The sequence below is a fragment of the Engraulis encrasicolus genome, chromosome 5 (genome assembly GCF_034702125.1).
Source record: "Engraulis encrasicolus isolate BLACKSEA-1 chromosome 5, IST_EnEncr_1.0, whole genome shotgun sequence".
In the NCBI taxonomy this organism is placed as follows: domain Eukaryota; kingdom Metazoa; phylum Chordata; class Actinopteri; order Clupeiformes; family Engraulidae; genus Engraulis; species Engraulis encrasicolus.
Window position 1 is genome coordinate 16,130,969 of NC_085861.1, and position 16,289 is coordinate 16,147,257.

The 16,289-nt window shown below is 41.8% G+C and overlaps 1 protein-coding gene across 2 annotated transcripts in view; it reads right to left on the reverse strand.

Annotated features, from left to right (window-relative positions):
- The window catches only part of LOC134449021 (uncharacterized), a 45,305-nt gene that overhangs the window by 24,394 nt on the left and 4,622 nt on the right, over positions 1 to 16,289 (reverse strand). The window contains exons 2-5 of one of the 2 annotated variants that reach the window (XM_063198759.1): positions 4,808 to 4,899; positions 3,266 to 3,613; positions 1,650 to 1,883; positions 107 to 1,428 (exon numbers count right to left, since the gene is read on the reverse strand). In XM_063198759.1, the coding sequence (XP_063054829.1) occupies positions 1,349 to 1,428; positions 1,650 to 1,883; positions 3,266 to 3,613; positions 4,808 to 4,850 (705 nt within the window). In that variant the 5' untranslated portion in view covers positions 4,851 to 4,899 and the 3' untranslated portion in view covers positions 107 to 1,348. Of the gene's footprint in view, positions 1 to 106; positions 1,429 to 1,649; positions 1,884 to 3,265; positions 3,614 to 4,807; positions 4,900 to 16,289 lie in introns of those variants that run through there. The other variant, XM_063198760.1, reaches the window with a different exon arrangement.

A 16,289-nucleotide genomic window follows, 5' to 3' on the forward strand; every position in this document is an offset into this window, starting at 1 on the left:
AAGTTTCAAGGTTTTTAATGGTGTCATGGTGTTAATGGTGAATACGGCCCCCACCAGCAGTACGGGAGGCCCTGGGCCCAGGGGCGAATGCCCTGTACCTACTGTATATAGATCCACCCCTGCTTTTATCCAAAGCGCCCCAAAGTTACAGGGTATTGGCCACAGGTCCAGGAGCAATGTGGGGTGGGATTCAAACATGCAACCCCCTGACATCATCAGTCACCATCTCTCTGAGCCATGGCTGCCCGCACTCATAATAAGCTGCAATAACGTAAATCAGGACACATACAAATAAATATATAATAGATCAAAAGAAATACATTTGTGCATTAAAATACATCTGTTTTGTAGCGTCTTTCATGATATTTTATGATACTGAAATGTGCATTATCCATAACGTAAACCAGTAAAGTAAAGTTGTATAGTTACTTAATTGATCCCCAGGGAGAAATTCAAGTGTCATGTAGCTTACACACAATGCACAAAATGAAGATATCAGGACACACAGTGTTCATTGTGTGTATTATGTATAGGGTTGCCAGCTGTCAAAGGAAAACACTTTATTAAGGTGGGAGTCTGGGGGTCCTCCCCCAGAAAATGTGCAGAAAATGTCCTGCATTTTAACGTCCCTTGTCCCATTTCAGCGCAATACAGAACCCGTACGGTACTTTTATCTCTCAATACGGGACGATTCTGTATTTCAAGGGACGATTGGCAACCCTAATTGTGTAAGTGCTTGTCACCTTCATGTAACCAGTACAAAAAAAGTATAATAAATAAAAATAAACATGGCAGCATGTTATCCATAAACTGTGTAATGCCACTAACCTGGGATGAACTTAAGGTGCAAGGAATAGCCAAATTGAAAAGGCACAGTCTACTGTATGTGGCAGGATACCAGTAAAATGAATGTGAAAAACAGTGTAATGAAATTGCACTCCTGTAAGTGCACTCTGTACCCAGCAGGTGGCAGCAATGCTTTAAATGATGAGTGGATGGCAGAGAGGACTGATAAGTTAGATGATTAGATTTTTGTTAGATTAAAAAAGCAAACATATAGAATAACATTGGAATGAATGTTAATCATGACAAAAAAAACATAAACCTACGTACAATTTTAACATATATGGGGGTTCTTTATATATGACTACCTATACAAATGAAGTTATAAAACACACAAAGTAACAAAACACATAACTGACAACTACAAAAACATATTAAATAATTTATAAAATATTATCATTAATAAACCCTTAGCCTACTTAATAATTAACAATCTGGAATGAATGATTCTTAAATACAGTAGGCCTATGTGTTTACATTACTTCTTACCAAAGCTAAGAACATACTAACGCCAACACAACACTGCCAAGACGGCGGCAATCATAGAAGACCAGTGCGCGCATGTGTTTCGACTCACTGATGAATCTGGAACACAGAAAAATAAACAACGATTATTAAAACAAATGAATAGGTGATGTCATCAAAGATTGCTCATCACAGGCTGCTATCGGCCATCGTTTTGGACAAAGTTACGGTATATCACTAAGCTAACTAACAACGAAACGTGCACGCACGCACGCACGCACGCACGCACACACACACACACGTATGTACACAGAAAGACAGAGACCACCCCCTATCATTACCTGCAAGCAGGAAGTGAGCCTCGCTGGTTCCCAGGCTGCTGTTGCTGATGCAGGTGTAGTTCCGCCCCTTCACTTCCTGCAGATGCAGTTTGGCCCCGTCCTCTGACGTGTAATGAGATGTCTGATTGGTCAACTGCACCCCGTCCAGCAGCCATGTGACCACAGGCCTGTCCCACTGAGCTCTTGCTGCAGACACATCACACAGCAGCACTACGGATGTCTCTGGGGGTCTGTCTGGAAGGGGGGGAGAAGAGACGAGAGAGATATGAAATCTCACTGATTGCCCTCAAGTGGTCAGAATAGGTGGAGGTGTCACTTCAAGCCAGCTGACCCTTAACATTGGCTCGCCCCAGGGTTGTGTTTTGAGCCCACTGCTCTACAACATCTACACGCATGACTGTACAACCACCAGCAGCTCAAATTCCATCTTAAAATTCGCTGACGACACCGTGGTGCTGGGTCTCATCTCAAACAACAACGAGACAGCCTACCTGAATGAGGTGGATGACCTAGCACTGTGGTCAGTCCAACAACCTGGCCCTGAACGTAAGCAAGACGAAAGAAATGGTAGTGGACTTCAGGAAGGTGCAGAGCAGGGCATACACGCCACTTACCATCAGCGGGGAGCCTGTGGAGAGGGTCTCAAATTACAAAGTACCTGGGAGTACACCTGACTGAGGACCTCTCCTGGTCACTACACACTCAACACTCACTCAACACTCACTCTCCCGACGCACACAGAATGACTACTCAAACAGAGTGTTTTTTCAGAGTGTTTTTTTTACTTGGTGGGGCCCAGAAGGGTGAAAAAAAAATAAAGAAGAAAAGAAAAGGTGCAAACGTTTCAGTCCTCCTGGACACTGAGGAAAGTCCAGGAGGACTGAAACGTTTGCATCTTTTCTTTTTTTTCACCCTTCTGGGCTCCACCAAGTTAAAAAAAAAACACTCTAAAAAACACTCTGTTTGAGTGGTCATTCTGTGTGCGAGTCACCAGTTACATCAGTACACTAGTTGCATGACATTCACAAGTTGCATGTAGTAACTGAATGATGATTCCACAAGTTATCCAGGGGCGTCAGCTGACCCAATGCTATACGCATGAACGGCCATTCGGGTACTTTGCTCGTGAAAGTGCGTTAAGCCACTTTGTGGGGGAAAGCAAGCCAAATGTCTCATTAACTTACATGCTACATCTGCTGAACAACGCAAGTCTACAGGTCATTGTCTTTCATTTATTCTTTCCCAATACCACCAATTGACTTGCATTGGTTTTCCCCCAATGTTTTCCCCCATAAAAGGGCGTAATGCACATGGAAAACGTTACGTTTTAAAGAGCTTGTAAATTAATTATAGTATTGCAAGCAGTGTATGTGCGCTATTTTGTGTGAATTCTGGAGATAACTCCATATTATATGCTACAATTCCAAGGTGGCAAGGTTGTTCTTTTTTTCTGTGAAACTCATACTGGGGCACAGCAAATCAAAACTCAGGCACGTGCCCCTGTAAAATAGGTCTGGCGACGCCCCTGAAGTTATCTTTTTTCATGTAATTAAAACTGGTTGCATGTAATTCACAAGTTTTGTGTATAGCAACTTAATATTGATTCTTCATCATACCACTTTTTCTCACATATTTGTGTGCAGATTGCTGTGTGCCTGTGTTCCCGTCTGTGGCGGTGATGGTGTAACGTCCAAAGTCAGACTCCTGAACGCCAGATATCCTTAGAATGGTTCCATTGTTCTCCGTGCTGATTCGGGAATCCTGGGTGGTGGCCTGTCTGGTGGCTTCAATGGTGGCCAGTCTCCTGGCTTCCGTGCCCACATTCCGTTCCCATGTCAACATTAGGAGCTCTTCCCCAGGTAGTATCTCAATAGATGACTCCAGTACGAGGTCCCTGCCCACAGCAACATGGAATGGCCATGGGTTTGTGAAGCTTACTGATAAGCTTTGCAGTTCATGTGCACCTGTCGAGGACATGAAGACAGCCCAGGTGATTGCTAGGCAGGTGAAGATTGTACATTTATATTTATTTATTTATTTATCTAGAATGCATTACGTATTATAATACATAGTCTAGCCCTTCTTATCACATCAGGTCAAAGATCCTCCAGACCATGAATACGAATGAAGAAAATGATTGTGGGCAGGTCATAGGCTAATATTAATCTATATGTACAGGTGATGTTATTGTATGTGAACATTAACCCTATCCAGACTGGGCTTTTTTGGCATTCCTGGGACCTGGGTAGCTCTTTTGACATTGGTAAAGATAAAAGTAGCTATTTGACTTTACATGGGATTATGTCATCAAATTAGCATAAATCAGGATAAATTAGCATAAATGAATGATTATTAATCAAGACAATATTATATTAGGTAAAGCTATGCTAATGTAATGGAATAACTATACCATAAGTAGTAGGCTATAAGGAGGGTACCCTGATGAGACTTATAGTGCATTCATGTGGTCTTCCGAAGTAGATATTATCTAGTTGCGAAGTGGTATTTACAAGTGCGTTGCGTTCATGTGCTTTTTGCTGTTGTTTACAAATTAAAAATGGCGGACCATAGTGAGACTCGGGCCAGTTTTTGTTACTATAACGATTATAGACTGTTGTTCATCAGTTACACAAGGAAATTAATTAAGAAGTCAAAAGGTAAAAATGCTGAATATTTTCTGACACTGTCATTTACCATGACTGTCTGAACAAACTGAATGCCGGTTTTTGACTATTTCAACTTAGCGGTTGCCATGGTGAGAGCAGAGCCAGCTGTTGTGTACGTCATCATCTCGTAAACTCGGATATCAAAAATTTCTACGAGTTGTCCAGTGGTAAATACCAGAAGCGGTGGCGTTCATGTGTGCTTCGAATGTCGGCAACTGGTATTTACGATAATTACGAGACCACATGAATGCACAATTAGATCTGTGATTTTTGGTCAGACGCACCTGTCAGAAAACCATTGCCATGGCAACAACAAAAAGGAGAAACCTAATCTTTTAGTATCACATTGTAGCCAACTTAATTTTAGGAAATGTCACCAAGTTTCAGAGTCATAGCTTAAGTCATTCAGGAGTTATACAACATCAAAGTTGGTGCGGGCACTTTTACACCCCCCCCCCCAGTCTGGATAGGGTTAATGAATAGGACACTTACACATAAGACTCAGCAGAACACAGGACATCCATTGTAGACTCATCCTTCTTCAGATTACACAGTGAGGTAGTGTCAGCAATAAGACCCACATGCTGTAAAATAAAATGGTATTGGCTTTGAGCAAAAATGCAATGTTTTAAGGGTGTTGGAGGGGTGTAAATAAGAATGGAAATGTATCGATATGTTGCAATATAATCTGACATATTGTGGGGCATTCTTATGTATTGAAAATAATCGAATCGCTGGCCCCTGCCCAATGCCCTGGCTCCATAACATAATGGAAGTGGAAAAGTAATTGGAAAAAAGTCTAATCGAATAGTATTGTATCGTATCGTGGGGCATTTTTAAGTATCGAAAATAATAGAATCACATCGCATCGAATAATAAGATGTTGATATTGAATCGTATGGAGTCATGGAGGAGGCTGTGATTTACACCCCTAGTGTTGGGATTGTAGGCCAAGGGTTGCCGGCTTGATTCCTTCCTCCTTGCTGACACGGCCAAGTGAGTGGAGGCAGTGAATGGTACACGCTCCTCCTCGACTGCCATACCCTGAATTACTGCCCACCAGAGCTGAACTGGGGGAGAAATAGGGCCCGGGCACTTTTAGCTTAACCCCTTAAGACACGGCTTTATGAATTAGCTGTTACCACAATGGCAATGGCCAAGTCATAATGTATTACTAAAGGCCCTGTGCACTGTCATAGTAGTGTAGTACAATAGTAGTTAACTTTCAATGTCTATTACAGCGTGCCACAGGAGGTAAGGCGCGCATTAAGGGGCTACAGGGGCCCCTGATAATTTGTGGCGCAGAACTGACTCACCGGTGGGCACACCGCACACCCTCGTGGGCCCCTATTTTAAGAAATGTTAAAAAAAAGTTTTTTTAAAAAACATTTCTGAAAATGGGGGCCCATAAGGGTGCAGGGCTCACCGAGAAATGGCCGGTATGCCAGATGGCCAGTTGGGCTGCCCCACTGCACCGAGTCAGGCATAAATGGAATTTTGTGTACTGTGTGCTTGAAGTGTAAAGAAATCCCACACACTGTCCATTCCACCAACAAACTTTAATACTTTACCTTTTAAACTTCACCTGAAGAAGGTCGGATGATGTTTGTTGGTGGAATGGACAGTGTGCAGGATTTCTTTACACTTGAATATTGAACAACCCCACTAATAATATCCTACGCACCTGCCCAACTAGAGAGGTGTGCAAAAGCCTCTTCTTGAAGTGCACTGTAACAACAACAACGACGACGACAACAACAACAACCACAGCAACAACAGCAGCATTTTTTTGCATAACACAATTCAATCATGCAGCTCAATGTGATTTAACAGTTTGACGGGAGACTTGTTTGGCAAAGTTTTACGGTATGCCATGTTGCTTGGTCAAAGGTAAAAAAAAATTGAAGAACTGACTTGAAAATTACAGAATCGGAAAATGAGATCAAATTAAAAACTGAGATGAAATCATAAAAATCTGAAAACTCAGAAGACCAGGGGTCAACAGGGATGAGGGAAAATCTCCCTCCTGGGTTTCTGTGTGCCAAGATAACAAACATGGGGCTTTCACTTTCACTTTTACTATGGTTCTGACACTGTATCCTTCCTGACAGGACAGACACTGTGTACAGTATATCACAAAGGGTCTGAGAACTGATAACATTTGCACATCCTTGGGAATTTCACTTTTTCTTTTTTAAGTATTTTTGAGGGGCTTTTTGGCCTTTATTATTACAGGGCAGTGTGAGAGTAGACAGGAAATGACTGGGAGAGAGAGATGGGGCAGGGTCGGGAAATGACCCCGGCCTGATTCGAACCAGGGTCCCCATGGGCAATGTAAGCCCAACTGTGAGGGGCTTAGCACGCTGTGCTTTCACTTTTCACAATTTCACTTTTACAATCAGGTCTCCACTCTCTGTACACCTTCTGACAGGGCTGCTGACAGCTTTGGCCGTGCCCAGGACAAAGTAATCTAAAAGTGCCCCCCACCCGGTACATAGAATGCAATGAGGACCCAATTCTGGCCCTGCTCTCTCCCAGGGCCTGGGACAACTGACCTGTTTGTCCCCCCTTGTCGGCTTCTCTGCCTGCTGGCAGGGCAACCATATTTGGACTTTAAATTCTTCTGGCTATTTCACTTTGGACTGAACAAGGAATTGACCAACAACTGTTCAGATGACTGAGTCATTATGGAAGCCCCTTACGCCTTACGGCACGGTGTTCCACCCGTGAAACTTTCTAATATTCAGTGAAAACAACTTTGCTGCCAGTACTACACCAGGGCAATGCAAAGAGCCTTTAGTCATACATTACGACTTGGTCATTGCCATATAGGGGCTGTGCCTTACTGGTTTAAATATAGTTTAGCATCTCATCCTCTGGAGGGGCGAAATAGTTATATAATAGTCCTGAGGTATTTATGTAAGAGTCTTGAGGGAGCAGTACTCCACCCACATAATTATTTCTGTGGTCATTTGCAGGCACTGACCAGATGCACAAACTGTACCAACTGAGACGCTACACACATTCACAATCTCATCACTGATTTCTTTCTTTCTTTCTTTCTTTCTTTCTTTCTTTCTTTCTTTCTTTCTTTCTTTCTTTCTTTCTTTCTTTCTTTCTTTCTTTCTTTCTTTCTTTCTTTCTCTTTATTTTCTAGGACATTGCACATTGGTACATGTAAGTGTGCCAGATTGTAGCACTTCCGCTGAGGCTCTGCCTGCTTCAGCCCTATTAGTAGAGCGGCTACAGGAAAAATCGTGCAAATTATGATACAAGTGTGAAATTCGGCAAGTATGTGCTCAAGACCCATACGATCAAATCTACCCGATTGGCCACTTGAAATGGCTACCATTTTCCAAGATGGCCGCCAAAAAAGACCCCAGAAATGGATTTATTGCATAGAATTGACCTAGAAAATGATGATACAGGCATGAAATTCAACATGTATGTGCTTAAGACCAATACGGTCAAATCTACCTGATTGGCCACTTGAAATGGTGGCCATTTTCCAAGATGGCCGCCAAAAAAGACCCCAGAAAGTGATTTATTGCATAAAATTGACCTACAAAAGTATGATACAAGCATGAAATTCAACATGTATGTGCTTAAGACCAATACGATCAAATCTATCTGATTTGCCATTTGCAATGGTGGCCATTTTCCAAAATGGCCACCATGAAAGAATCTAGAAATGGATTTGTTTCACAGAATTGAAAAAGGAAATTATGATACAAGCACAACCAAGAAATTTGGCAGTTATGTGCTTAAGACCAACTCAATACATTCCAAGTAATTTTCCAGTTTAAATGACGGCGATTTTCCAAGATGGCCGCCAAAAAATACCATAGAAATGGATTTGTTGCACAGGATTGATCAAGCAAGTTATTATACAAGCATCAATTTTGGCATGAATGTGCAAAAAAAAACAATACAATCAAATCTTCCTGACTCGCCACTTAAAATGGAAGCCATTTTATAATATGGCCACAAAAAGGCTGAATTTAGCCCAAAGGTGAGCAAAAAAATGATGATACAAGTATGTAATTTTGTGTGTTTGTGCTTAAGAGCAATAGGCCTATAATCAAATCCACTCATTTGCATTTTAAAGATGGCCATCAAAGAAGACACTAGAACTTCATTAATTGCAATTAATCTAGCAGATGTGGCCCAAATCAATGTTAACATTCACTGTTTGAATTTCCAATGATTTCATCATAGAAGGAAATACAATCAAGCAAAAAGGCACATAACTATAGGCTACCAAGGGTAACCCCGGCTCTCTGAGGCATATGAACCAGACATCTCACTATGGGTAACGCCCGCGACCATTTGCCAAAACTTGATTTCAATCTTGCCGTCATGCCAATGAGCTGCACAGCTGGGGATCCCGCCCCCTCGGGGACAAATCCGAGGTACGTTGGGCTCTGAGCTTCAATCTGAGGCAACTAGCCGTTGAGCTTGTGGGTGAGTGTAGCAATCTAGTGAGATGTCTCGTTCATCTCCCTCAGAGAACCAGAGTTACCCTCGGTAACCTATAGTTCTCTTTCTGTCGAAACACTCGACATCCCACTATGGGTATTGAAAAACTCCCGATTGAGTTGCCTTTACCTAGAATGCGCAAACAAAAGCTTGGCCGGGGCACAGACCATTCTCCTGCCGATGCCCAGAGCTGTTGAAGGCGAAGAGGCAGCGTCCATCAGCAGTGATAAGTATCATGCTCACCCAACGCGCAGCTCGAGACGCAACAGCCACCCAAGGGCCCAGGGTCTTAGTTCCGAACCCGAAGAAGAGAGGCTAGGCACCAGGCGCACAAAGGCAGCGTCCGGACATCCAATACCACGGAGAGCACGCAGTGGAGGGAACCCAGGGCACGGAAACCACCCGTCTGGGTGTAACCGATGTGCAGGTGGAGCCCACAGAGGTGTAGTGAGGCCCCCAATATCAAGTGGTATTCCCCAATAGCAAACCAGGCCTTGGCTCAAGGGGGAATTTCCAGAATGTTCAGTACACAACATCTGCAGGTGCAACCGTGCTGGCAGAAAAGACCATTCTCTATCAGGGCCGTAGGTCCACGTTGCGGACGGAGAACCTAGTAGCAACCACCACCACAGCAAGCTGGCCAAGCCAGCCCCGATAGATACCCGTTTGAGGGCACACACTATGGTTCCTGAAGTCCAAGGGGGACATCAAAGATACACTTCCCCTTGATCATGCATCCTGGTCGAGCAGGGGCCTGAGATACTTCATTGGAGAAGTATGGTCTAGCTAACCACGGTCGCCCTACCCAGGGACAGCACTCCAGGCAGCACAATTGACACTCACGCTCCTGCTGAGCGAATGAGACACACACAGTAAGGGGTGACCGACCCAAGGGAGACACGTGTAATGCGTCCTATTAGGAGAGGCGAGGATCCAGGTGGTCTTGACACGATCAGCCTTCTCACCCTCGGGTAGAGGGCGCAACTGACTAGAGAAGTTGCGTTCCACAGAATGTTCCACAGCCTCTGGGAGGAGGCTATTATCTTTGAATGTTCCAGGCTGACAAGCCAAAGCCATTATGTGATAGCTAAATCAAACATGTTAATGTCAAAATAAACTAAATTAAAGCAAATAAACTAAATTCATGACAATGCTTGTTTTTGGTGTACCTTTTGTTTAACAGCAATATCGAGAGAACCACGAATTGCCGTTATTGACATATTATTACCGCAGTGTCATCGTATTATTAGCATCTCATAACCTTCGGGGTGTGTGGGGGGGGGGGGCCTGCCTCCATTGATATTGAATTAAGAACTGGCATTAGCATGTCATCACCATGCTATTTTTTGTGTCATACTGTGAGTGGCTTATGTGTCATTGCAGAATATGTTTAATATCTGTATCAGTTCATCATCCATGCTAACATATTCAAGGAGAGTGAACAATTATTTCCACCAAATTTGCAATATGCACATATGACATTTGCAAATTTCTAGGGTCTTTTTGGCTGCCATCTTGGAAAATGGCCAGCATTTTAAGTAGCAAATAAAGTAGACTTGATTGTAGGCCTATTGGTCTTAATTGCATACAAACCGAGTTTCATCATAAATTGCTTGGACAATTCTGTGCAATAAATTATTTTCTAGGGTCTTTTAGTTTTTTGGCAGCCATCTTAGAAAATGGCCGCCATTTCAAGTGAGTAATTGGGTAAATTTGATTGCACTGGTCTTAAGCACATACATGTTGAATTTCATGCTTGTATCATAATTTGCTAGGTCAATTCTATGCAATAAATCAATGTCTGGGGTCCTTTTGGCGGCCATCTTGGAAAATGGCCACCATTTCAAGTGGCCAATCTAGTAGATTTTATCGTATTGATCTTAAGCACATACATGCTGAATTTCATGCTTGTATCATCATTTTCTAGGTCAATTCTATGCAATAAATCAATTTCTGGTGTCTTTTTGGCAGCCATCTTGGAAAATGGCCGCCATTTCAAGCGGCCAATCAGGTAGATTTGATCATATTGGTCTTGAGCACATACATGTTGAATTTCATGCTTGTATCATAATTTTCTAGGTCAATTCTATGCAATAAATCCATTTCTGGGGTCTTTTTTGGCAGCCATCTTGGAAAATGGCCGCCATTTCAAGTGGCCAATCAGGTAGATTTGATCGTATATGTCTTAAACACATACATGTTGATTTTCATGCTTTCATCATAAATTTCTAGGTCAATTCTATGCAATAAATCCATTTCTGGAGCCCTTTTTGGCGGCCATCTTGGAAAATGGCCGCCATTTCAAGTGGCCAATCAGGTAGATTTGATTGTATTGGTCTTAAGCACATACCTGCCAAGTTTCATGCTTGTATCATAATTTGCACGATTCAAGCCAAATTGGCCTTGTAGCCGCTCATATGGGGAGTAGAGTTCCTCCGTTCATCCTCCTCCCCCTCCATTCTCCTCACTGTCCCCTCTGCCCACCCGTCTCAGTACCATGGGGAGTAGAGCTCCCTCTCATCCTCCTCTTCCTCCATCCTCCTCCCTGTCCCCTCTGCCCACCTCAGTACCATCGGGAGTAGAGTTCCTCCGTTCCTCCTCCTCCCCTCTGCCCACTCGTCTTAGTACCATGGGGAGAAGAGCGCCTCCTAACCTCCCCCCTCCTTCTCCTTCTCCTCCTCCTCCTCCTCCTCCTCCTGCTCCCTGTCCCCTCACTGTCTCAGCTCTATGAAGAGTAGAGCTCCCAGTGGCTCTGCTCTGTTTGCCAACTCTGGAATTCATCCCCTCCAGACATTCACAATACTGACTTTCTACCCCTGTTCAAATTCTGAACAGGATTGAAAACTCACTTGTGTCAGTTAGCTGTGACAACTGTTTGCATATTCACTGTGACTTTAACATGTTTTGAAAATGTTATTGTCACGTTTTCTGTGCTTTCATTGTGTCTTGTTTTTACCCTTGCTTATTTTTATATAGTGTCCTTGAGTGTTTGGAAAGACACTTCTAAATATTAATATGGGCATTAATGGCCCATAGGCCATCTTATCATAACCAGGCCGTGCCCTCCTAGTGACGCAACAGCTTCAGCGTTGCTACCAGTCAGGTCAAAAGTCAATGCAAGTACTTTCTGAGTTCCCGCTAATACGGGAACTCCTCCCACTTTGTTGGGAGGCAAACAATCATTAGCAAACCAAGGGAGGCCATTGGGAAATGCTGTTTGGGAAATGTTAATTGTTTTGCTCTTGGTCAGACCAAGTCTCGAAGAGATTTGAAAGTCGATGATAATCAGGCTAATCTTATCAGGCCATCGATATAATTTTGATTTCACATTAAATATGACATGTTTTGTAAAGCAGTCTAATATTTGCAATACAATTAAGTTATATTTCCAGGGGACCTAGTGAATGTGGTCTCTGTTGTAAAGGTGGCCACCTTCAATACAGGCCTTAAGTGCAGGGGGACATTCTGGTTGGTGTTCACAGTACGGCCCTTGGAGAACTTTTGAAACGGAAAATTTGAAACAGCCCCTCGACTGAAAAAAGCTCCCCACTAGACCCCTTCCATAAGCCCTGAGTATGTGCCTGCAGCATAAGACTGTGGTCCATTATAACAGAATTAGGGCTGTAACGATATTGTATCGAACTGAGAAATCGTGATACACAGAGTCACGATACTGTATCGCGATACAAGGAGTGGAGTCCCTTTTAACGCTTTGATACCCATCAGCCCAGAATACAACCGCATGATATGAAGTGATAGTGCTTCCAAGCATCATTATTATTAGCCTATATAGAAACTTTTTAAAATTATTAGTAACCTATTCTACCTATAAACGATCATAGTTTTTATTAATAAAGTTTATAATGTTAGCAAATTGTGAAATCGTGAGGTGTATCGAACCGTAGGTTTTGAATCGTGATACAAACCGAATCGTGAGTTGAGTGTATCGTTACAGCCCTAAACAGAATGTTGATAACGGTTGTGGAATCAGTGATATAACAGTGTTATATAACAGAGTTACTTGTTGTGGAATTTTTACATTCCCCAACAAGAGTGATAGCTGGGTCTCTTACCGTCAAAAAAGGGCCTAATCGTTACGCGCTGGATAGAAGCACCAAAATCGGTGTAGACCTTCCTTAGGGTGTTCTCCATCATTTCAGAAGGGGTGCCCCAAATTTCAATGTCATTAAGGTAATTTTTATGGGGTAAATCCAAGATGGCTGCCCAAAACCAGCCAATAGTAGTAAAATGCTGTACTGCCTGGACATAATGGTGTTATGGGCCAATCCACCTATTTGTGTGTGATGTATACAAACTGAACTTTGAAAATATGTGCAAAACTTACCATAAAAACAATGTTATATATGTCTTATTTAGATTCAAAAACAGGAAAATCATAAAAACCATGGTCAGAATGAGATCACTCTACAATTGAGAGCTCATTTCTGGGCATTTAGCTATTGAACCAACATTCATTAAGAGTTTTAAAAATTTGCAGTGGGTCATATCTATAACATCCAAAAAGAAAATTGTGGTTAGAAAATTTAGGGGAGAAGAGATAAACCCTTGAACTGGGCCACACATACAGTAACTGTCTCAATGTTAGCATGCTAGCATTAGCAGGTTCAGACACTCAGTCTGCTCTTCAGATAAAGATGGCAAACAATAATTTTAATCCCACTTACACATGCGTGCACACACACAAACTACTACTACTTCCTTAGGACCCCCTCAATGATTTAACCCTAGGAGTCCAACTGAAATATATTCATATCAATCAAGTCAATAATACATGTGTACATATCAAGTGTCAGTGACAGCTGTCAAATGACAAATGTATGCTGATTAATGTTCAGATATGTATATCGCAGTCCTAAGTGTACAATGGAGTGATAAGGGCATTTATGCTTAGGAAATTATGAATAATCAATATGCAATACACCATACATACAGTATATTGACAGATACTTTGTTTTAAAAGAGCAAAATGGTAACATGTCTGTTTTCCCATCTACTTTTGGCTTTAATCTAGATGACATGTTGGCTACCTAACCACTTAATTTATTGTTTGCTCGTTATTTTTTATTTGTGGGTGTGGTCCTTTGTTTAAAACATGTCTGCCTGCCTTCCCTCTCTCACATAGGCTACTAAAATAGTCTTTCAAAAACTTAAAACAACAGCATGTGGAAATCCTATTGGCTTTGGAGGGCTAACGTCTATAAGACTATACTGTACTCTACTGTATTGCACTGTACTGTACTCTACTATACTGTACTGTACTGTACTGTACTGTAATGTGATATACCGTACTGTACTCTACTGCACCGTGCAGTATGCTACTGTACTGTACTGTACTGTACTGTACTGTACTGTACTAGACTGCACCGTACTGTATGCTACTGTACTGTACTTAACTAGACTCCACCGTACTTTATGCTACTGTACTGTACTGTACTTTACTTTACTGTACTGCACCGTACTGTATGCTACTGTACTGTACTGCACCGTACTGTATGCTACTGTACTGTACTGTACTATACTGCACCGTACTGTATGCTACTGTACTGTACTGTACTATACTCTACTGTACTTTATTATACTGCACCATTCTGTATGCTACTGTACTGCACTCCACTGCACTGCACTGTACTGTACAGTACAACTATAGAACTGAAACATGTAGAGCGGTGGTGCTCAAACTGTGGTACGCGTACCACTGGTGGTACTTGAGACATCTCTGGTGGCACTTCCCAGGTGAAAAAGTGGTCAATTTAGTACAATAAAAGCACGACTGAAGTGTACTTAGCATGTTAAAAGCGCACTCACACTTTTTGTGCTAAGAAAAAGTATGTTTACAATATGCTTATTTAAAGTGTACTTAAAATTAGATGTAATTAAGTTGCTCTCAAAGAAAGTACACTTTGCGAACCATACATAAAGTGCACTTAGAAGATGTTTGGCTAAGGTGTATTTAGAGGAATATACTAATAGTGTTCTAATAGTGAACTTAATAAAAGTGTATTTTTTTAATAACATATTGCAATTGCACTTTTTTTAAGTGCACTTTGATTATACTTCACCCAAGTGACTTCGAAGTGTGATTTTCTATAGTGCGCTTTAAAGTAAATCACTTTAACATATTGGAAGTATACTTTTTCTAAGTGCACTATGATTGTGCTTCATCCAAATATATTCAAAGTGTGCTTACACAAAGTGCATTTACCCATCATGCATCATCATGCATGTACCATCATGCAATGCACTTCTTGGAGCTAAATTTCTCAAACAGAAAGCCATTTACCTCTAAATATCTTTGGTTTGCATGAAAATATTACTCATTGTTATATTCTGCATTTATTGTAGGAGTTTTAACATTTTAAAGTGGTACACAAAAATGGCCATGTTCCCACCGTCATTATGATGGTCACGTATATGTTCTGGTATATATAGACTCACACTTCCCATAATATCATGGTGAGAGGTAAGTTGGAACTAGTTGTTCAAACAAAGCATCAAGGGTCACCATTCGTGATCAATTCAAATGATCAACTGCTGGAAGGTGTAAACAAGGATGAAGTAAAGTGAAATGTGTAGGCCTATCTGAAATCTCTGTAACAATGCAATGATTGTAAATGTCAGTCGTGCTAGGCATGCATACTGTATCACTACTGTAACTTGTGGCTGTGTGTAATGTACAAGCTCTGAGAACCAGCATGGATTGTAGTATTATTCGTTGTACTTGGGAGTGTACTGTAAATATACTTCAAGCATACCTGTTATATATTTACAATACTTAATATGATATACTTTTTACATACTTAAAATGTTCAAATGTAGTCCAAAGAAGCATGAAGTTAATATACTTTTATTGTACTTCTAGTAACAATAAAATGTTATAGAAGTGTACTCAAGCACACTATTAATGCCATACGAATGCATGAAAAGCGTGTTTGGAGCACACTTTCTAAAGTATGCTTGTAGTGCACTTAAAGTTGTCCAAAAGCGGTGCCAATTTAGCATCCTCAGTGTGCTGCAAGTGTGCTGAAGTACTGCTTTAGTAGTGCTTCAGCGCACTAATAGTGCAATGAAGCGCACTTTAAATCGCTGAAAATAGTACACTTTGTACTAAGTACGGTCAAAAAAAGTACACTTTAAAGATGGCCTCTCAACGTCATTTGATTAATATTGCTGTGTTCCCCATTGTTATTGAATGTGTTACGCGTTGGTCCTGTTTTAAAAAACGTTCTGGTTGCTTTGTTTCAAGACGTTTTTGCAAGCTGGCAAGGTGGCTTGTGGAGAAACGAGAGAGTGTTCCGTGTTTCTCGTGGAAATGCGTCTCTGATTGGCTCACTCCTCCTGCTCTCGAAGAAACGCGTCTCTGATTGGCTCAGTCCTCCAGTGCTTGGAGAGAATGTAATGAGAAACAGAGTCGCCACTTCCCCGGGTGGTACTGCACTATAGGGGCGCCAACGGAGGCGTGCAGGCTCCATTCAGG